The 22,593-nt window shown below is 35.2% G+C and overlaps 2 protein-coding genes across 5 annotated transcripts; both read right to left on the reverse strand.

Annotated features, from left to right (window-relative positions):
* Positions 1–2,025: 2,025 nt before the first annotated feature.
* RB195_026214 (uncharacterized protein) lies at positions 2,026–13,481 on the reverse strand (the record flags this gene model as incomplete). Of its 3 annotated transcripts, XM_064214664.1 has the most annotated exons (27): positions 2,026–2,172; positions 2,922–3,013; positions 3,315–3,434; positions 3,509–3,655; positions 4,570–4,687; positions 4,754–4,905; positions 5,523–5,711; positions 5,816–5,908; positions 5,970–6,041; positions 6,199–6,294; positions 6,960–7,068; positions 7,146–7,225; positions 7,319–7,441; positions 7,500–7,607; positions 7,667–7,756; positions 7,810–7,894; positions 8,288–8,374; positions 8,432–8,531; positions 8,686–8,828; positions 8,884–8,982; positions 9,041–9,187; positions 9,277–9,351; positions 9,614–9,724; positions 9,794–9,955; positions 10,034–10,144; positions 12,425–12,492; positions 13,358–13,481. In XM_064214664.1, the coding sequence occupies 27 exons, from the start codon at positions 13,479–13,481 to the stop codon at positions 2,026–2,028; spliced, it is 3,048 nt and encodes a 1,015-aa protein (XP_064070543.1). The 3 variants fall into 3 exon arrangements, with proteins under 3 accessions (XP_064070543.1, XP_064070544.1, XP_064070545.1); XM_064214663.1 differs by lacking the exons at positions 2,026–2,172; positions 2,922–3,013; positions 3,315–3,434; ... (4 more) ...; positions 5,816–5,908; positions 5,970–6,041 and having other exon boundaries at positions 6,140–6,294; XM_064214662.1 differs by lacking the exons at positions 6,199–6,294; positions 6,960–7,068; positions 7,146–7,225; ... (13 more) ...; positions 12,425–12,492; positions 13,358–13,481 and having other exon boundaries at positions 5,970–5,982.
* A 3,498-nt stretch (positions 13,482–16,979) lies between these two features.
* RB195_026215 (uncharacterized protein) lies at positions 16,980–21,583 on the reverse strand (the record flags this gene model as incomplete). Of its 2 annotated transcripts, XM_064214666.1 has the most annotated exons (12): positions 17,173–17,605; positions 17,768–17,935; positions 18,209–18,315; positions 18,390–18,475; positions 18,539–18,615; positions 18,688–18,715; positions 19,283–19,385; positions 19,688–19,813; positions 19,874–20,018; positions 20,101–20,221; positions 21,194–21,311; positions 21,518–21,583. In XM_064214666.1, the coding sequence occupies 12 exons, from the start codon at positions 21,581–21,583 to the stop codon at positions 17,173–17,175; spliced, it is 1,578 nt and encodes a 525-aa protein (XP_064070547.1). The 2 variants fall into 2 exon arrangements, with proteins under 2 accessions (XP_064070546.1, XP_064070547.1); XM_064214665.1 differs by lacking the exons at positions 17,173–17,605; positions 18,688–18,715 and adding an exon at positions 16,980–17,105 and having other exon boundaries at positions 17,809–17,935; positions 18,539–18,608; positions 19,218–19,385.
* Positions 21,584–22,593: the final 1,010 nt, after the last annotated feature.

The raw sequence follows: 22,593 nt of genomic DNA on the forward strand, positions 1-22,593 counted from the left end.
TTATTGATCGATTTGTCGAGACCCTATTGAATACAAGGTAGATCACCACCACGATGGTTTTGATCTCCAATATCGTCCGTGTCCAACGATTTTTCTGGAAATTCTGCTCGGATACATCGTAAAAGGTTTGGAGTAGTACTGTATAGGACTTTTTTTTATTTTACATAGTCGATCGGACCATTTATCTGTAATTTTCTTATATATAACGTGAAGTGTTCGAATCTCTAACAATTATCCATAGAATTTCAAAATAGAGCTAGGATTTCTTATAGGAAGTGCACTCGCTTCATTACTCATTATTCTAGTACTTCCTCTTTTTCTCTTTCTCTTCAGCTGCTTGTCTAAAAAATCTAGATATTCCATTATTTATTAAAAATATCAAATGTAAACCAAGTGAATTTTTCCAAGGTATGTGCAGTGTTATGTCCTTGAGTGAAGTGTCATCCATGAAATTTTGATCAATATGGTCAAAACGTCACTTTTTGATTGGTCATCTCTCACCTTGCATACCAACATTTCATTCCGTTTTTTTCAAGGATTTACCTCAGGCACAACTTTCTTTAGCTTTTAAACTGTTTTCACCAATATAACTCATTAGAATGACATTTTTCATGGATCTGCTCCCAACTACTTTATCTTTTATGTTGTTATTATGGCTGCATACATCCAGAAATATCTAATCTTGAAGAAATATTGAACGACTGCCTAAAATAAAGTGCATAAGATAACGTGAATCTCGCAGGAAAAGCGACGAATGCGCAGTTTGAAATTTCAGAAAACGTTAAAAGTAGCTCCATTTAGACGTGTAGTTCCAGACGTTAAAAAATCTTTCGAATTGTGGAAATTTAATTCCTCATTTGTACGAAAATTCTCGTTTACGCACGTACCCGTAGAATCACTAAATAATCGGTTTAAAAAAAATTACGTATTGATGAGGTAAAAGGAGCGAATGTCTCGTATTTCTCAATTTTTTTCTTCGTAATTTCCACGGATATATCTTCTCAGCATCACCGTTTGTAGTTCTTTTTAGTAAATAAAGTGCTGCTTCTCAACGGGAAATAGGGATGAACGTTCTTACTAATATAGAAATGTGATTTGATATTAAGGACCACTTTAAAATAAAGGCTAGAAAAAAGTCAAAATTTGATGTTAAAAACCACTTTAAAATAAACTATGGAAAAGTTATTCTTGAGAAAATGGACCAAGTTAACTTGTCTTTCTGCACCAATTTTTACATATAGACATTCCACTCTATGCAAGACACTGAAACTGAAAAAAAAACACTTTTGGCTAATCTTTTTGGCTAAATTTCACCATAGAGGCTAATTTTTTTGGCTAAATTTGACCACAGAGAAACAAATTATCCATGTTAAATTGAGCATTTCCGATGCTCTAAGAATATACTGCTTTTGACTTTGTTTTTGTTTATCTGTTTTGTTGTTTCCTATTGTTTCGCCTGAAAATCATACCGGAAAATGCAAGGATTCAATGATCAACTGTTGTACATAGCCTCTACGAGTGCAATTTTCGCTCCCAAAGTGCATTATTGATTAGCGATAGGTTCAAGTACATACTTAGCTAGATTAACTCAAACTTCAACTTCTCTATCCTTGACACAGCTTTGGTATCCTTACAAATGAAGCTCATTCAAATCTGGGAAGTATTGATTTTTTCATAGATTCTATCCTTATCAAAAACCTGAAGGATTTTCATTCTATACGAGTCAATAAATAAAAATTTACCTCTTATAAATTCCTGTAAAACTCTGGGAACATTTTTTTTTAAGCAACCCATATAAAAATATTCAAGGCATCCGACTAAATGCTGTTTTAGAATCACATCGGAGACTAGGTTAGTAAATAATAAATCACATAAGCAACAAACACAGTGAAAAGTGAATTGAGCATAGTTTGAAAAAAAAAAACGAACGGACGGTACACTAATTGAGCACAACAATATGGCTAGCAACGTCGTCTGGGATTTGAATTCAACAAAAAAAAAATGGTTGGGATTTTTTTTCTTCATCTAGTGTGGTGTGGATTGAACGGCTGCCAGCAGCTGATCGCACATCTTCTTTGCGTCGCCGAGTAACATCGCTGTGTTCTCGTTGAAAAATACCGGATTATCCACGGCCGCATAACCAACTCCTAACGTCCTCTTCATGATAACCACCTGGAATTATTATTTAACTCAATGGTACAGTACACGTAAAAAATCGTCAACAACTCTTCCAGAAACAGCATTTCCCGAATAAAGAAAGGCTTCGTAATGAGTTGAAACTTCTCAACATGGATCCGAAACAATTTGCGTCCATTACTAGGGCGTTAAGTCAGAAGAAGTAAAGGCGCCACAATGGAATCCCGAAAAAAAATCCATCAAGTATTAGGTACTCCAAAGGTTCCCAGAGTCTTCCAAAAAGAATTCCTAGGAGGTGTTTCAAACAAATGCTTCAAAGTAGTGTTCACCTTATCTTAATTAATTTTTCCTATCTTTAACTACCACAATTAATAGTAGTAATTTAAATTATAATACAATTAATATACAATACCAGTTTAGCTTACAAATTTGAAAATGTCTCTGAAATTCGGGTAACATGACTTAAATTTCATCCTAACATTAAGCAACTGAACTAAATTGGTCGCTTCTCATTCTGCCTCAATCTGGTGAGGCAATCATCCTCAATCCTAAGGAATTAAAATATTCGTTGAAGCAGCAAGCTATATTGAAGGAAATCCACTAATTCCATATTATGTTTGTACATACACCGATCTATGAACGTCGGCCTTGCTTCATAGATCAGTATGTCTATTCAAGCGGCAGGAAATCTGATTTTCTTAATGATAACTCATTTATCGATTCCAGAATAATCTAATGATGAATAGATCCATGGATAAATGCAATTTATGAAGAACAATACGGACCTTTTTCGAGCGCCATACACGCAATACTGGCATTCCAGCGATTGAGCTGTTGGGATCGTCCTCAGCTGCTGAGTTAACTGTGTCATTCGCTCCTGAAAAAATCCATGGTCCATAGAGTCCGGACCTCAAGAACTTGTTAGGGAAAACTTATACGGAACAATACGGAAGAGGAAGAAAGAATAAGAAATATAGAAGAAATAGAAATAAATAGAAATAGAAATAGAAATTTTATAGAAGAAAAATTAACGTGAAAAAAGTTAAAATAATAAGAGAAGAAGTGCAGGAGAGGAACTCCGGACTAAGAAAAGTCACAAATATGAGACATTTTCAGCCCTGTGGAGCACAACTCATAGTTTTCAAGGATCATTTTCTTTAGGTAAGCAGTAATCGTACCGATAACAAGTGCAACATCAGTGCTATCAAAATCATCATTGATATCATCCATCTCTTCCACAATATCATACGGTACACCGGCTTCGGCTAGCAGAACATTCAATTGTCCAGGCATACGACCTGCACGAAAATAAGCGCACTTTTCCTCCTGGTGGAATCAACGAAAGCAAAAAAGTTAGTGAATGATTTCTCACCAGCAACCGGATGTACTGCGAAACGAACACGAATTCCTCGATCCGTGAGTTCTTTGGCAAGTTGAGCGATTGGATATTGTGCTTGAGCGGCGCACAATCCATATCCAGGTACAATAATTATCGATTGAGAATTTGTAAGCCATTCAACTGTCTATATAAACAGAAAAATAAATAAATGCAATACCACATACTAAGTAAATATAATAACAAGTAAAAAAAATATAGAGTACGATGATAAATGGAATAAATCAACATAATAAGTATAAAGTAATAAATGATAAAAACAACAAAACTTTTAGATAGAAATAGATTTAAAAAATCAAATAGAAATAATCACTAACTATCTCTCTGACATAGCATCTATGTGAATATTATTATTTCTTTCGTTTTCATTTATTTTATTATTTTTTGTTGACTTTTCATTTTTTATTTCAATAAGTGCGGTCTTTCTAGCTGAATTAGCACACTTTTCCGGAAGAAAAAAAAAACCAAATTACCGCAATTTCCATGAAACGAAACGTTTCGTTAATGGCTCTGCCGGACCATAGTTCAACGTATTCTCTGATAAATCGTTTTCAACGGAAATGTAATTTGGGCGAACATTCATCCTGGTCATCCATAAAACTATTCACGACGGGGAAATTTAGGTAATTTACCCGAAGCGTATGTATGTTTCGCGGTCGGAAACATTCTCATAGGGACAAGGGACCTTCATTTCGACAAAGGTTCAATATATTTTACTTCAGCTATTATTTTCTGTCCTAAGAAACTATACGTACCAGTTACTGAAGAACTAAAATAAATTAAACAAAATTTTAAAAAAAGAAGTAAATCCTGCCTGTAGGTACTCGTCCTACCAATACTTACCACGTGCTTTTTTGTAATCTTTTAAGAAAATAAATTATTCAACCAATGTAGTGGACATTTAATTGCTTTTAGTGATTTTAGTTTTAGCTCACCATTTTTTTTTCTTATGCAAATAAAACAAGACCGTTCCGCAGTTTTAGTAGTACGTAACAAGTGTAGTATAAAGTATTGTAGTATAGTACAGAGTTGGATACTTGCCTCATTTACATTCGTCTCCGTTGCCGTTCCTTCAATTGCTTTCGCGGCTCCAGTTCCTTGACTTTTTGTTCCTACACCACCGAGAATTACACTAATTAGCGAACGGTTCATAGCCTAAAATCAATAAAAAGTGACCATTAATCCATTCCATGTGACTACAGGAAGAAAACAATCAATTACTTTGCACATAATATGGGATAGAATAGCTCCAGAACTTCCTATAAGGGCACCAACAATAGTCAATAAATCATTATTAAGCATAAATCCTTCCGCACACAACGCCCATCCAGAATAACTGTTGAGCACCGTAATGACAACGGGCATGTCGGCACCTGAATTTATGGAATTAAATGTCTGGATCTTACCATGGTATCTTTATTTTTGACACTACACACTACCACTCTAATAACTATACTTTACCATACATCACCATATACTTTCTATTTTCTATAACTTCCAGAAAAAAACCACTACCTAACGTAAAACTGAAGGATTGATGAAAATTCCTTTCATATGCGCTGTAGAAATGCATTAAGTTAGGTAATTAATGTAGTTAGAGATTCTCAAAGTGTTAACTTAAGGTAAAATATTAAATCTCATTTATACCAGTAATCAGAGGAACAATTAATAGTAAATAACATGTAATAATAATTGATTTAATAAGAATATAAAATTTAAAATAATATAGGAGTCTAATCGCGCATGATATATTTATATTTGAGAAAAAATAGAAAAAAATGTTTAAAATAGAACAAAATAGACCAAATAATATTTAAAAATACATATAAAGATTGTAATTTGTTTAGTAAAAATATGCACGAATCTCAGAAAATTATTCAGAGTTGCTATTTGAAAATATTATTATTTGTCTATTATTTTACCTAAAAATCAGTTATAATTAAAAATATTGTGGGTTCAGCAAATCTCTGGGACACCGTCACTCCCGTACCTCCAATTGCCATGGTCAATGTGATCCCCATAAGACTACTTAATCCGGCTGTTGTTCCAAGCATACTTAATCCAGTAGTGAAATCTGAATCCAACATGTATACACCCAGTGCAACACCATTTCCAGCCAACAGTGCACTGTTGATGACATGACGTGCTGGAAGGTAGACGGCTGCCGAGCCCAGGATACCTATAAATCGAGCCAATGCAAACAAATAATAATAAAATAATGAATAAAAATAAAATAGTCCGGTAGTTCTCAAGTTATTTCGAACAAATTCCACAGCAACTAACCTTGAAGCTTTCCGTACGCCATCAAACTACCAGTGAAAGTCACACCTCCGATGTAAGCGCCGAGGAAAAGCGATACCTTTGAGGCAGCAGTACCTCAATAGGTCTTCATTCAATCTATAGGAATCAAATTAAAAGTATAGTCTGGATAACTCACCACTAGGATCCATAAGAAAATGTGGATGTTCTGCAATGAAATCCGCTAGGCATGTCAACGTTGCTGCTAATCCTACGAATGAATGGAATGCAGCTACCAGTTGTGGAAGATCGGATACCGAAAAAAAAATCACATTATGAATGCAAAGCAAAACACGTGACACGTGTAATTCAATCCGAATAAACACACACTTTAATCCTTTGAGCAATTCCCAGTCCAATAAGTGAACCTAAACCAATGGCACTTCCCATTTGAATGAGTGTATCCTGATCAGGGCTCAGGACTCCAAGCGTAGCTGCCAAACCTCCAGCAACACCCGTCATACCTGACAGAAAAACGGGAGAATATCAATTGATCTTTAGAGAAGAATTTTAATTACTTCATCTACTTTTATCTGTCTATTTATTTCTCATCCAATTTTTCTTTGATTTTTCTAAAAGAATTTTTAAACAACTTCACGAACTTGGTTTCTATTCAGTATAGAACTAGATTCGATTATTTCCTTTTCTATTACCACGGTTCTACGATGACGTCGACGGTAAATTCTTCAATAATTTTTTTTCGCTAAGAATCAACTACAATTTCATACATATCAACGAATGCAGATAAAAAATGATAAGAAAAGAAAAAAAGAAGAAAAAATCATTTCTGTCATATCACTAGCGCAGTAATTGTATTTGATATTGATTTTTTAAGGACCATAACTAATTCTTTACTCACTTCAGATCACATCATTAGTGAATGGATATTTACTGGGGTTTAATGTATATTACAAATTAATTATTACCTATAATTTGTACTATAAATTATAATTTGATTCATGTTCTTTTTATTACTCTTACGTTTTTATTTTATGCATTTACATTTTTTTACATCATTACATCATTGTTATATTATATTACTATTATTATTTGCATTTTTCATATTAGCAAGAGGTTGATCTCCTCCTAAAATCAGAAACAAGGATATAAATTTCAAAAAGATGTTTACCTAAAGCATTTCCGACACGAGACGTTTTCTGACTTGAAAGACCTCCTAAGGCACCGACACAACACAGTGAAGAACCAAGATATGCTAGTGAATGAGCAGATGGTGCGCCCTAAAATTAAAAAAATCTCAATAAAAAAATATCAACGACATTGTTCTTCAACTGAGAGCATTGTTGTTTCCATGTACCGTTTGTAATCCGTAATAGTATCCTCCTAAGAATAAAGCTGCTGGTACAGCATACATATAGTTGTACTCGGGTGGATCACCTTAAAGTAGTCTTTCAACTTTTACTCTTTTTTACTCATTTTTAACTCCTTTTTTACCTCATACGATGAGGAAAAAAATAAAAAAAAACCCACCTGGTCTCTTAAACATGTCAAGCATTCGTTTTGTGATCAAAAATCCTCCGCCAATATTTATTGAAGAAATAAAAGCAGCTCCTAATGCTAACGATTGAGCATAATTTGAGGGGAACATACCACCTACAAAAAAGCGAATTTTCTGGAAAATAAGCATAAATCCGCAAGAACAGTATCGTACCTCCCATGAGGCAAAGCGCTCCAGCTGCTGTGGTTCCGGAAATCGCGTTCGTGACGGACATGAGCGGTGAGTGCAGTGCTGGTGTAACTCCCCAGACGGTATGGTAGCCTAAATCCTCTCTCCCAGTTCCCAAATCTTCTGGATGAAAAAAAAAACAAATAACTAACCAACAATTCCAGCCAAAGCGAATGTAGTGGTCATTGCGGCGAAGTCCAGATTCGGTGACACAACTCCCAACACGGGAAGAGTGCCCAATCCTGAATTCCATAATCAATTCACAAGTTGATCAGGTCAATCCGAGTAAAAGCACCTGCAGTGATGGCGGCTGCACTTCGCGCGGTTTTCGCAAATGGTGACGGTTCCACGGCGACAACAGCTGTTTCGGCGGGTTTTTCCTGAGATTTTTAGGGAAAACAGATATTAGGAGAATCTTAATCAATTTATTCGCTATACTATATCGAAAGAGATTTAATGTTTTCCCGAGAAATGAAATATTTCAGTACTGTGCAGTTTGCAGTACAATTCTCTTTTCCTAAATATCGCTATACCACATGGGAAGTAGCCTCCATTTTTCTTTTCGAGGGAACTTTTCGCCAAAAACCCAACCCAAAACTAGGAAGAACCTTGAAAATCCAGGCAAAGCACTAATCCCTTAAACTTTCCAACAAAAAAGAAACATCATATCCTCCTAAAAGGTGAAAGGACTGGACCACGTAGGAGTAATCAATAAGTTCAATTAAACAAATCCCAAATATTGTACAAGAAAAAATTCCAAGAGCAAGGATTACCTTCTCAGCAGGTTTTGCCGGTTCAACCGGAGCTGGTGGAGGCCACATTAGTTTGCCGTTGTGTAGAACGGTAGCTCCTCGTACAACCTATTTTTTAAGGATATTCACCACCTCTTCGATCCTAAAACTCCATCAAAACCTCACCTCATCTTCAATATTGAGTTTAAACGAATCCTTTTCTCCTAAGTACAGTAGCAGTTTCGATATGTTGTTAGCATAGAGCGTACTGGACTGAGTAGCAAGTCTGGAAATGAGAGCTGTGACCTCAGTACCTCACTAAATGATGGTAGTACTAGGACCCGGCGACTCAGTCAGAGGCTAATAGTCCACCTAGTACCAAATAAATACAATAATGAGCAGAATCCTAGATATCTGTGTATCCAGAGAATCCACCGTACCTGGATGGCAAATCAACGTAACCGATGTGAATAACACCATGCTTTGTGTAGCACTCTCCAGCCCTAGTTGTCTGGATATTCCCACCAGCTTCAGCTGCCAGGTCAACAACAACACTGCCTCTCTTCATTGAACGAATCATATCCTTAATTTAACTCTAAGCTGATGAGTTCCAGAACACCTAGTAGTTTGACGTATACCTCAGTGATTAGTACAGGAGCTCGTTTTCCTGGAATTAAAGCGGTGGATATAATGATATCCACTTCCTTACATTGCTTCGCGAACAAAGCCAGCTCAGCCTGAAATTTGAATGGATTGTGGATGTGATTAGAACCTCATCAGCCTTGAAAATCCAACCTCAAGAAATTCTTTACTCATTTCTTTTGCATAACCACCACTTCCTTCACCCTCTTCTTTGATGGACACTGTGAGGAACTCCCCGCCTAACGATTGGATTTGTTCTCTCGCCGCCGATCGAGTGTCAAATCCACGGACTATAGCGCCCTGAAATCGTAGCAGAAGCCAATCCATATTTCATTTTAGGAATCTTTCCGTGTGAGAAACAGGATGAAAAAAAACTTGGATATACGAACCATCCCTCTGGCCGTCCCTATAGCGCTAAGCCCTGCAACACCGCCTCCTATCACTAGCACTTTTGCTGGAGGAACCTGCAAATGAGGAAATTTTCAGATTCAAAAAATACCTCAAATTTAAAAAGTTGTAAATTTAGTTGACGATGCATAAATGTGTGTTAAATTTTACTCGAAAATTTCTAAAATTCCTTAAAATACAGAAAAAATCCTATAAAAGCGCTCTTTTTCCTTATCAGATAGCGCGAACGAAGTAATATGGAACACATTCTATTTCGTTTTCGAAAATTTCTGGATTCCTGATGTTTGTATATTTCTCCTACAACAATCAGCACTTCACCTTTCCTGCTGCCGTAATTTGTCCTGTGAAGAATCGACCAAAATGATGAGCCGCTTCAACAACAGCACGATATCCAGCAATGTTTGCCATGGAGGACAAGGCATCGAATACCTCAAAAAAAAAAACTCTCGGAAATGATCTCGCTTTTCCCCATAAATATAAGAACTACACAAACTATACCTGGGCTCTTGATATCCTTGGCACACAATCCATAGCAATAACATTCATATGTTTCTTCGCCAATTCGTCAACAACCATTTTATTCGTAGCTGGATATACAAAAGATATCAATGTAGAATTTTCTTTCATAAGACCAGCTTCTTTGAGTGTAGGTGGTCGTACCTAAAAAGACAAAAAATAAATAAATAAATAAATCCAAGAAATTTCCATCATGGATTTTTTCCTGATCTTTTTACTCACCTTGAGGAAAATATCCGCCTTAAATGCATCCTCGGTAGTGACAAGTTTTGCACCTTCACTCGCGTACTCTTCGTCACTCCACTTAGCTCCAACACCTGCATTTTTCTCCACCTAAACTTCATAATTTAATTTATTTATATTACTTAGTCAAAAATATTAATGGAAAACAACAAAAAAAACAAAAACATTAACCTAATCCAAAACAATCAAGAGCACACTGGGTCTGCAAATAATTATTTAAAGGGCTGTATATCTGAATTTATCATTTAATTGGCAAATGATAATGGAACGATAATGGATTAAAGACAGACGTACTGGCACCAGTACCGTAAGATACAGTAACAAAAAAGACCATTTATTCTTGAAGGAATGAACATGGTTCAGGTACTATTTAAATGATAACTAGTAGAAATTTAATTCTTTGCTTCACAATCCTTTATACTTCAACCCAGATTGTTTGTACTATTCCATCCTGAGGAATCCATACATTTTCTACGCCTTTGTTTCCCCTTCGCCAAACATTTCGATTTTTCCCCGTCAAAAAACTCCTTTATCTCCTTCGCACATCACGGATGACACACCCACGTAAATATTAAACTCCTTCCTCTTTCGGAAAGAAGGAGGGAGGAGCTCGATATTTACTAATCCACATCATTATTAATTCATCCTAGCTGTCTCATATGAAGTCCCCAAAGAATGTTTGTTCGGTAAACAATTCGAGGAAGGGAAAAAATATTCACCTAATAGTATTTCCGAGACTCGATGTTGATTTCAATCACTCACTTTTTCTGATCAATGGCAAACATTGTGTATTGATCAGAAAAAAAATATTGACTCTGCCGTTGTGTTAATGAGAGTTTCCACGTGACTCAGAAGGAATTCCTGACGAATGCAATAAATCCTGACCTCATCTCTTTCTCTTCACGTAGCATCTACTTAATGGAAACACATGCGCATCGCTTTTTCTTATTACAACTACCACTTTTTGAGGAGAACGACCAACAGACAAAGCTAATGCGTCTGTTACTAAAAAAAATTCCAGTTAACGTCTGGCTGCAAAAGTTTAGAAACTAAAATGCGAAATAAATTGGACTAAGAAGCAATAATAAAAGCAATGAAGAAATTCCGGCATTATTTCTGTCTTGAAAGTTTTCAGTAACAAAAACTCTTCAAGTAAAATTAATTCATGGATCCACGGATGGATGAGAACAGGCGTGAATCATATTCTTTTTAAATGTAATTATGTTTCAGGAAGACATCTCTTTCTCCTGAACTTCTTATTATCATGGAAACTTTTGCTTTGCTCCTTCAGCAGGGTGTTACCTATTATGCTGAGGTCCGCAAAAATGCTATCAGTTCCAATGCAGATCAAAATCCATGTTCTAGGATAAGGATGGTTGTGGAAAACCTTGGAATACAATCAGTAGCAACCTCCAAATATTTCGTTAATATTCCACTGGTGAATTTTAGAGCAAGACTAAATAGCGAGCTATAAAAAATCCACAATACCCATGTTATGCTATCAGAACTAAGATGTTTGCTCTTTAAAAGTGCAATCATTGAAACGATAGGATCACAAAATTTTTTTTCTCTTTATCTGGAAAAATTTCTTATGCAATATGATTATCTGTCATATTTTCGATTTTTTATTTTTTTTAGCAAAAACATCAGTTCTAATTTCTTCTCTAAGGACAAGATTGACAACTGATGGCCATGTTGATTAGAAAAGTAATTTAATTTCCTCCAAGTTAGCACAACTTAATTTAGAGCAGGGAAGTTACAGCAGAATTCTCTTCGAAATGACCACGAATTCAAAAGAAAATTTCTTATTTTTCCTAGTAAGTTCAGGATGTCGCTTTCTCATCCCTAAAACTAATAAGCAAATTATAATAGGATTATTGTAAAGAGGTTTAATTGTTCCCAGAGTAATGGTATGGGATTCCATGAGCCTATACCTCGGACGGCACGTCATTGAGGCACTTGAGAGTTCAAACTTGAGGAATACGAAAGATTAGCAGGAGAGCACGAATCAGTTGGCATAAGAGACCAGAAGTAATCTGATTGATTGAACACAATTTTCTGTATTTTAGCACGTTTAGCACGTTTAACACGAAAACCGAGCCGGGACAACAAGAGATCGTTATCTTAAAATAAACAGCGCTAAAATCTGTGAACTAAGTAATGGTTTTGGGAAAAAAAACGGACCAAAGAACGTGCATAACCAGGTGAAGTCGTTTGTTTAGTGCAAACGAACGTTTCCTATATCATTACACAGCTCGAGCACGGGGACCAACACAAACCCAAACGAAAGAACACACAACGATGTGTGAACGCAGAAGAAAAAAATCGACTAAATACACAAACTATGTGTTCACGTCTAAAATTTATTACCTGTACAGTAAACCCTTTATTACAAAGCACTTTCACCGCTGCAGGACTCAACGCTACACGTCGTTCACCTATAAATTGATCCATTATAAAATATTCTTCATGCAGAGAAAAAAGTCTGGAAAAATGTTGAAAAAGTCCACTAAACACATGCGTCCTTCATGTGATTATGTCTAAAACACCATAGAAACTAGTTAGGATGTAATATCATAGAAAAAAACGAGAATTTTTGACTTTTATCTTGAAATAAATCCTGAAAAGCGTTAAGTATGAACCACGATCAATTACAGCTTACTAAACCTCCCATTTTATTCAATTGAATCAGTGAAATTCCTGTTTCATTCGCTTGCTTTCTGTTGAAAAGTGTTAAAAATGAACAATGTTCAACAAATAGCGGAAACCAACGAAAGACCGTGGAAAAATCCAGAAGAAAATCTTGCAGATAAGAGTTTAAATTTTCTGATCAATCGATCTCTTGCAGTATTTATTTCTGTCCCATCTGCGTTCTACTAAAATAGGAGCTATGACCTTGAGGATAAAATCCATAACGAAGAAGAGTGATCCTCCGAACTAATTCCAAATTGAGAAAGATCAGAAGATTTCAAATAAATCCCGATAGCTTTCTTTTCTTCAAAACTAACACATCTGAAAAAACGAACCCGACCTAAACTACCCCAGCCAAAACCTCAAAACAAACCATAAGTTTGAGCCGAAAATCCCTTCTCCGAAGAAGTTTCTTCTTTTGATTACGGTAATATGCAAATTTTATTAGCAAAATGATACGGTAGAGATTATATGGTAATTTTACGTCTACGCAAATAACTTTTGCTTACTGGAAGGTCTTTCGTTGTTACAGTTAGAAACAAGTTTAAAATTATTTGAACACTTTGAAGATCTATAGAATTGATTAGATCAGACTATCCACGAAATTCTTACCCTCAAATGTTTCCTTGAGAGCCGATACAGTTAGTTCCTTGTAGGGGATCCCGGCGGGTTTTGTGCAGAAAAGGCGCGTTATGCCTTTAGCGTTCAACGTCCGGAAATATGTTGGGAATAACATGATGTCAGGAAGAGGAGGGGATACAGCCGGAAAACAGGTAAATGTCTACCGCCAGGGACGGACTTCGGCGGGCATGTGATGAAGCGATCAATGCTGTGAAGCACGCCCTCGGCTGACCGCTGCTCTACGGAACGACCGTTCTCACGTCACGATCCCGATCGGTTCGTGCACGATTCGGAACGTGATTGAAGACGGGAAAACTGACCGTTGTGAAGGTCGACAACTGTTTCCGGATTCACGTGATACCGTTCGACCTCGCCATCGTTCCCAACATGGGCAACAGTTCTACCGTTCTCGCCTGCGTTTGCGCCACAATCACGGAGAACTGGTCGACTCGTGCGCGAACAGTCAACGAAAAATCGATTTTATTTCTCGCCCACCAAAACATCGACCACCCCCCACCCCACAACAACAAAAACGCAACTGTGTCCACAAGTTCAGAGAACGTTCAAAGACCACGCAACCATCTCAACGGACGATCTTTGAACTTTTTCTCTTTGACTTCGCTTAATCATTCTTTTCCTGCTGGTATCCATAAAAAGCTTGCAAGAATATGAAAATAATTCCACCTTCGCATTCCTTGGAATGGAATTCCAGTACTCTTCATTTTTTCCAGTTATTTTCAGAGAAAGAGAGAAGAGTTCGTATCACCATGTAATTTTTTTCACTTTTCACGAGTTTGGAATTTTTCATAGCACCTATTAAATATGGTAATTGAACATTCATCAATTCATTCAAGGACAAATACTAACTTAAAGAACCATACTTTGTTTTCTTGGAGTTATTTATCCTTCTACAGCATTCTGATACTTTTTACATGGCCATCGATGAATTTTTCAATGCTTTTTGCATACCCCTTACCTTAAAATACAAAGCATGGCAAGGTCTTAAAGCTGAAGTGACTCATATATTACTAGAATCTTTGATTTTTAAGAAAGATCATATTCAATTTTCCCTTAGGAGAAATCTCCCGAAGCGTATAATATCTCGTTGTAAAATATCTCACATTTAATTACATAATTCACGGCATTCCTAAGTCTGGGGGGGGGGGGCCTATAGGCCTAAGAAGAGACTAAATTTGTACATATGTAACATAAAATTTTAAGGATTTTTAAACTATAATGACCTTCAAGAATTCGCTGGTACAGTTCAGCTATACCTACTACTTCAATATTGATGAAAAAGAGTTGCATTCAAAAATTAATAACACCCTTCTTCTGATTAAATTCCACTAACCAATGGGTCCAAAATTTTAGCTCATATATATATATATATATATATATATATATATATATATATATATTCCATCGTAACATCACAGGCACGAGGTCTACCGCGGTTTTTTGGAAGATTTTGTATCGAACAACTGTTAACAGTTGTTACGCTTTTTCTGTAGCAATCAAAGGAACAAATCAACTGTGTAAGATCCAGGAACCTTTGCGTCGCATTTTTTGTGCATTGATAAATTAGAAAACATTGGCACAACGTGACTTTGAAATATCCTTTTTTCCGCAAAATTCTTACACAAGTCTGGAAATCTGAGTCGAATAAGGGATGAAAAAAAGTTTAGGATATTGCTCGCTTGGAAATTAAAGTCACTCCTGGAATTGGATACTGTCGCGAAATTTTTAGAAATATTGTTGTTTTCTCAAGTTATGCTACTGTTACCATTTATTAATAATTTCTTTAAGGGTGAGCACTAAACTATGTGTCCGCACAATTCAAACAAAACCACCAAAATCTGAAAATAACAACTGGCACTTAAAGGCATCACCCCACGAATCTGAAGTGGTACGGATTTCAGATGGAGTATTCGTGTACGGGATCGTAGATTATGAAGAGAAGGGTGATTCCGTCCATAATTACCGTAAAAACGGCCTGGATGATACGGCTTCGAGCATCCCGGCGCGCTATTTTCCACAACGAGTTCGATTGGAGCGCGCCAGCCTTGTGCACGCGCCGCATCTGCCGTTTTTACGGCAGTTAGGAAGAAATGGGCAGAATCACCCCCCTCTCCATAGTCTCCCATCCCGTATACGAATACTCCACCTGAAATCCGTACCAATTCAGATTCGTGGGGTGATGCCTTTAAACTAGGTACCATATTTTTTTAGAGAAAAAAATAGTGGATGTTTTCCGCCATGCTAGCTTTGTTATGAAATAAATAATCTAATTAATTAATAGTTGTAATATGCTATAAATACTGGAATGATCCCAATTCTCGGTTATTCTTGGTTCTGGCCTTCATTTTCAAATACAGGAACAAATTTTGTACACTAAAGAGGGTTGATCGCTAGTATCCCGGAACAACAGTTCCAGCCGTAACCCTTTCCGTGGCATGATATCTCGGACTGTTGATGGATATACTTCATGTTCCCATTCCCAAGTCTTTGAGCAGGTAGACTTTGTTGTTGTATGGTAACCGTAAACGTCCACATTTATCCAGAACTAGGTATTGCATTTCGATATCCAGTTTTAGAATCGATATCTGCAGTATTTACTGAAGTAATTTTAATAAACATAACTGTTTAGTCAAGGAATATTGTTAACTACATCAAATATGTGCACCATAACATATTACTAGTACGTGTTCCAAGTAATTTTATGATTTCAGTCATGCACAAAAACCACGACGAAGAGTTAAACTCAATTTCCATGGTGAATACTGATTCATAGCCCTGTACCACTCATTTAAATGAATATGTTGTAACTCATCAAATCGAACAAAACGTCCACTTTTGGATGCCTTTCTAGTCGTCCATGATATTGATCATCAACTTTGATCAACAAGATCGAAAGTCCGGTGGAACAGCGGTTGCTGAACAGCTATTTACGAAAATAGACTTTGACAGATTTGAAGCCGTGCAAAAATAACTGAGTAAAATTGAAGTTTTATATCTAGCGAATTCAAGGAATTTTTAACCGGAAATAATACTTGTATTTTGAACTCATAACAACATGCTTTCTTAATGTGAAATTCATCCATAAATAATCAAAACACTATCAATGTCCAGAAAAATAAGATAGCATCATATTTTAGCGAACAAAAACACGTAATTATGTTGAGAACCATAAAAGCTGCAGTGGATAATGATTCTTATTAACTCCTTTTTCTTTGCAAGAGTTAATAAATTTAAAAAATATCATAATATAAAATTCGGTTTCTTTATAATCGCAGGCAGGATCAATTATTCTCAACTAAATATACTGAGGACGATAATGAAAATTTTCTGTCCCGTCCCAGTACGTACATCCAAATATATTCAGGTTTTTTTTTCAGATATTTTGCAATGCTAACTGGAAACTACAAAGTTCACAAAATCTACAAAAAAAAAATTAATTCCTAGACAAAAGAAGAAATCCAGTGGCGTGGCATATTGTTACTTTGTTGTAAATTTGTGTATAATGTTAATTTTACGGTAAAAAAGTTAAGACAAAGGATTACTCACTAAGATTTACTGTCTTTTACATAGTAAACACACGTATTAACTAAACAAATCAAAGTGATGCTTCAGCAATGACGCAGGATTCTTGAAGAGCTGTAATGAAGCGACGACAGTCAACGTAGTTGTTGTATAGATGGACTGGTGTCACACGTATCACATCCGGATATCGCTTGTCAACCTGAAATTTTCGAGGAAAATCATCTTCATATTATCTAGCTCTTAGAAATTGAAAATTTTAAGAATTTTCAACAATAGTAATGTAGCAATAATAATAATAATAATAATAATAGTATCAATAATAATAATAATAATAATAATAATAATAATAATAATAATAATAATAATAATAATAATAATAATAATAATAATAATAATAATAATAATAATAATAATAATAATAATAATAATAATAATAATAATAATAATAATAATAATAATAATAATAATAATAATAATAATAATAATAATAATAATAATAATAATAATAATAATAATAATAATAATAATAATAATAATAATAATAATAATAATAATAATAATAATAATAATAATAATAATAATAATAATAATAATAATAATAATAATAATAGTAATAATAATAATAATAATAATAATAATAATAATAATAATAATAATAATAATAATAATAATAATAATAAGAACAATAATAATAATACACTAATAGAAGATAAACCGTTTATAAATTAAATAATAACATATAATATAAACGAATAATGCATTCTAAATGTAATACGTAATAGAAGTATAGTATATAACATTAATATGATGTAACAATAATAGTAATAAGAATATAAATAATGCAATAAATAATCTAAATACAGGAATGTAATAACTACGATATAAGAATGAGATAATCTTACGGCAACGCCTCGCTTCACAAGTTCCTTGTAGACAACATCGATAGAAACCGAGAACCGAAGGGAGAGCTGACATCCTCTTTCGTGAAACTCAGCCGGTGTAATGACGGAACAAAAGATTTTAGTGGTCCTTAAAAATGAATCCATATAAATAAACAAAAGTACAGGAGCAAAATGATCACGATTGTGCGATATTTTTTGAAGCTCTATTACAAAAATTTTATTTATTTTTTTAGTGTATGTAAGCACACAGCTTCAGCGATTTCACAGCATTTTTTTATTATTTTTTTTATTATTATTATTTTTTATTTTTATTATGCCGCGAGTTTATAATACTGTTGTTACTGCTGTTATTTTTTTTTTGTTGTAATTGGTACAATCAATAATAATCTGACTAACGTACCTATGCTCAGAAGATTCACCAAAGAAATGCTTAATGAGATACTCCAGATAACCCGTTAGATAGCACGATCGGCTCCTCAAATCCTCCAGTTTCACTGTTTTGAATACCTGGAATTTTTCTGACTTTGAGGGATAATTTTTCAAGAAAAAGAGCGTCTCTGCTTTCTTTTGTAATGATTTACCTCCAAAATACCCATAACAGGAACGACTAGATGAATAGGTGGATTACTAATCCTGTAACCAGCAGCACCATCGTCCAGATCGAGCACTAAGAAGAAGTAGAAGAAGTAAAAAAATTTTCCTTCAACAAATGCTTTTATTAAATTCTCACCATTATCCATATTGAAACGTGTTTCCATACGGTGGCTCCACCATCCCAACATTCGATCCCGATGATCTGTCTTGAACCTAAAATGAGCATAAATTCTGAAGACTTGGGATTTCTTTTCTCATTCTGGGATTTAAAAAAGCAATCCACACCTTTCATGCACAAATAGCCCAGCTAGTCCTCCAGCTCCCGTGCATCCATATTTGTAGGAGCACCAACAAGCAAAGTCCACATCCCAATAATGCAGTTGAAGAGGAACATTGGCGAATGCATGAGCAAGGTCCCATCCAACGAAGCATCCATAAAAAAGAGTCGATATTGTTTCGATTATTTTTCAACGTTGAGAAGTATCTGTCTTAATTTTTACACACAAAGTTAGTTTTTGAAGAGAGTATAAAAATTTTATAGACGAAATAAAGTCTGGAATAGCTCAAAAATACCCGAAATAACAGAATTTTAATAAGGGAAAAGTTGAATTATAAAAGCGCAATCTCTCAAAAACAAGGAGTGTGAGGTGAAAGAGGACCCATAGTTTGGTTTTAAACAAATCTAGGACCTCGTTGTGATTTAATTTTTTAGCTTTCTGAAGATAATTCCCACAGGGAAGAAAAAATAAGGGAAACTCGGTCATTTTGAAAAAAAAATAGCAATCATATATTCTGTTCCATGGAATGAACTTTACCTTCTCTTTTCCTGCTCTAGTTATAGTATGAATGTCAAAGAGTTGTCCAGTATAATATTGGATACCAGGAAGGAATATTATGGCAATTTCTTCTCCGTGTTGTTCAATATAGGATAGAATGTCCTCCGTTCGCAAACAGGCTTCTCCCTCACGTGGAGTGAGTAACACCTGAATGAGTTGGTAGTATTTTTCCCATCAGAAATTTTTAATCCGCAAATTCACCAACAATAATAATCAATTTTGTTTTTACGAGCTGTAAAATTTACACAATCGTCTTCAATTCTTAATTCAATTAAGTAATTTTGCTTAAATTTAATTTATTCAGTTTAATTCGGCTCATTTACTCTCGGCGATAAAGCACAAAAGTAGTTAATAATGGATGAACAAAATAAGTCAGAAAATCCACGAAAATTCGGGAAAATGGGGGTTTTTCTTCAGCATTCTCTACAATACATATAAACAGCGCTCACCATACTCTCCTCCACATTCCTACCGTGAAGTCTTATTTGTGATTCGATCGCGTAATGATCGGATGGGAATGCTTTAGTTTCCAGGACAATTTTATGGCGAGTTTCTGTTGGTTTATAGAATCCAGCCTGGATACCGTAATACATTATTTTTTGTTTTGTTCGCTAAGAAAACAACAATATAATTACCAGTAACACATGGATGTTTACAGTAAGACCATTGCAAAGTGCAATCTCTTCAGGTTTTGCTCCAACAAGTTCTGCTACACCTTCAACCGCACATTCATCACAATGAGCCCATGGAAGATCCCCTTTTGTATGTCCGAACACACCCCTTAATGAATTATTGCACAATTTTTTCAATTATATTAAAAATATAATATTAAAATACAAATATCTCAATCTATTTCCTGTACATTTTTGCCCATTTGTCGAGTTGTTCCATCATAATCCGTTCTGTAGCCTTAGGCATTAATCCAAGTGAATTCCCACATAAATAGATCGAATCCGATTCTGGATCACATAAAGCAGGATCGACTGAAAATATTCAAAAACAATCTACAGTACCAGTTCTAGTTCAAAGAAAACTTATACGTGTAGTTTGCTTTCAAAGTTCTATTTACTTTTTTCTATTTTTTTAATCAATAAACACAACATTCGCACGATATTAGAAGTTTTATTTTTTTTCTAAAATAGAAAAACTAACAGTAGCTTTAAGAAAATTCCTCTTTAGCGTAGGCATTAAGCATTGTTGTAAGCAACAAAAAAACCTAGAGAAGTAAAGTTAACAGCTTCCTGAAAGACAGCATGCCAAAGAATTGACACTGTCGGGATCTCTCAACAAAAAGATACGGTAACAGGTGCAGATCACAAGCGCCATCACACGCTCAATTCTCTTAACTGTCCTCACAAATAGCATGGAAAACAGCCTTATCGACCGAATTTTCCTACAAGGCACCTAACAACGTGACACGTATGCGAACGCAGACATACGCACCGCGTCCTGCCCCGAGCCAGAGAAACAGCGTCGGCAGCCCGTTGATTGTCTCTCGCTCGCAGATGTCACTCATATTCCTGTATCCACGTAAGTAGCACGTTGTTAGGTGCTTCGTAGGAGAATTCTATGGATTTCTTTTTGTCTTCTTCCAGAGAATACTTCAGAAGCGTCAATGTAAGCTGAACGGGGGATAGAGGTTTATCATGGAGTTATCGGATCTGCAAAAATGTGAGATGGTCGTAAGAACTGATCACTCTAACAACTACGAAACAAATTTTTTTTTCTTTCCTCTTAATTTTTTTCTGGGTTTGCGTGGGCAGTTGCGTGTTTTCATCCCGATACTCATGACCTACGCTAGATTTCCTTTATAGATGAAAAAAAAAATTCCCAATTGCCGACTAACAACTTTAATTGGGCGAAAAAAATGTAATAAAAAGAGATCATTTAAAGGACAAGAAAAGCTACATGAAAGGTGGTTTCAAGTCAATAAGCACTTAAAAAACGTAGCTCACCATCTGGAAGTGTGCCACATTTTGGATAATAAAATTGATCCCTAACGTGCTTCAATCCATCGCTTTCTGAAAGAAATTCCGCGAATCCTAGCTCAGTCAAATCCGAAAATCCGCCCTCCTAAAATTAAATTCCGGTATTTCTTTATCACTGCATTATAAACGCAAAAAATCTCTTTAAAGAAAAACTAAATTTTTTTCAGAATAATATAGTGGACACTCTAAATTATGCTTTCTGAAAGTTAAAATACATTCTAATAGTTAGAAAAAGATTTCAGAACTTAAAAAAAGTTCTAATAGAAATAGAATATGGATCCCATAGATTACCTTTGCCATTTTCTGCAAGAATTCCATGACTTTCTCGGATGTGCAGGTACATTCTTCCTCGCTCATATTGTTCCTGAAAATAAACGAATCGAACTCGACATATCTTAATGCGCTTACAACTATTCTTGTCGAATATCAGAGAAAAAGTACAAGAAATCATGGGGAATAAATAATTCAATCGATTTTTGACAAGGAATCTTTCTCAGGAAAAAAAACTGTTTGAATCCAATAAGAAATTGTGAGAAGCATTGCCAGCTAGGATAAAATGAGCGCGCTCTTACACATTGAACGACGTCTATTGCTGTAAACCTCGAGTTTATGCTGGAATTTTCCCAACCGAATGCGATTTACTGCTTTTCAGGAATGTGCATTCGCTTCAGGAACAGTTGCTGTCATACGAGATCAATAGATAAGGAATGAGTGAGAGAGGAAAGGAAAAAAAAAGATTTTACATCTGTATTGCAAATATTTTTGATGGAATAGTGATGAAATTGATTGAAAAATAAATGACATTGATGAGAACTACGTACCGATATCAAGCGTGGCGGTGTGGAATTTCCCATCAAGGATACCTAACCAGACGCAACTCATCAATCAAAAACGGTAAGATGAGTAACGATAAACCGCCGTACTGTGACTGATGGCGGTAAATAAGGGACGATAAGAGCCTAATCAAATGTGGTTTGCATTTTTCGCAATGCTTTCACTATTGAACGATTCTATTTACAAAATGGTGTGGTGTTCATCAATAAAAACTTTTTATTGAAAGAGGGAACTGGTTTTGAAGTGTGGAACTAGTTGCAGAATAGTGCAAAGAATAGTCATGAATTCTGCTGGAACAAATTATTTTGCAAGTTCTTTTTTTTTTCTGGACTAAATTTACTGAGAAAGAAATCTTTACCAGGATTTATTACTTTTATTAAAATTCTGAAAAGAAACCTTTCTTAGTAAATTTAGTCCAGAAAATTCTGAAAGTCTGTGTCAAGTCATATACTCATATTCTATTTTGTGTGTAATTTTATTAACACAGTTAAGTTCTTGTGTAAATAGACGTAGATAAGGAATTAGAACCAAGG

This window comes from Necator americanus, chromosome X (genome assembly GCF_031761385.1).
Source record: "Necator americanus strain Aroian chromosome X, whole genome shotgun sequence".
NCBI lineage: Eukaryota > Metazoa > Nematoda > Chromadorea > Rhabditida > Ancylostomatidae > Necator > Necator americanus.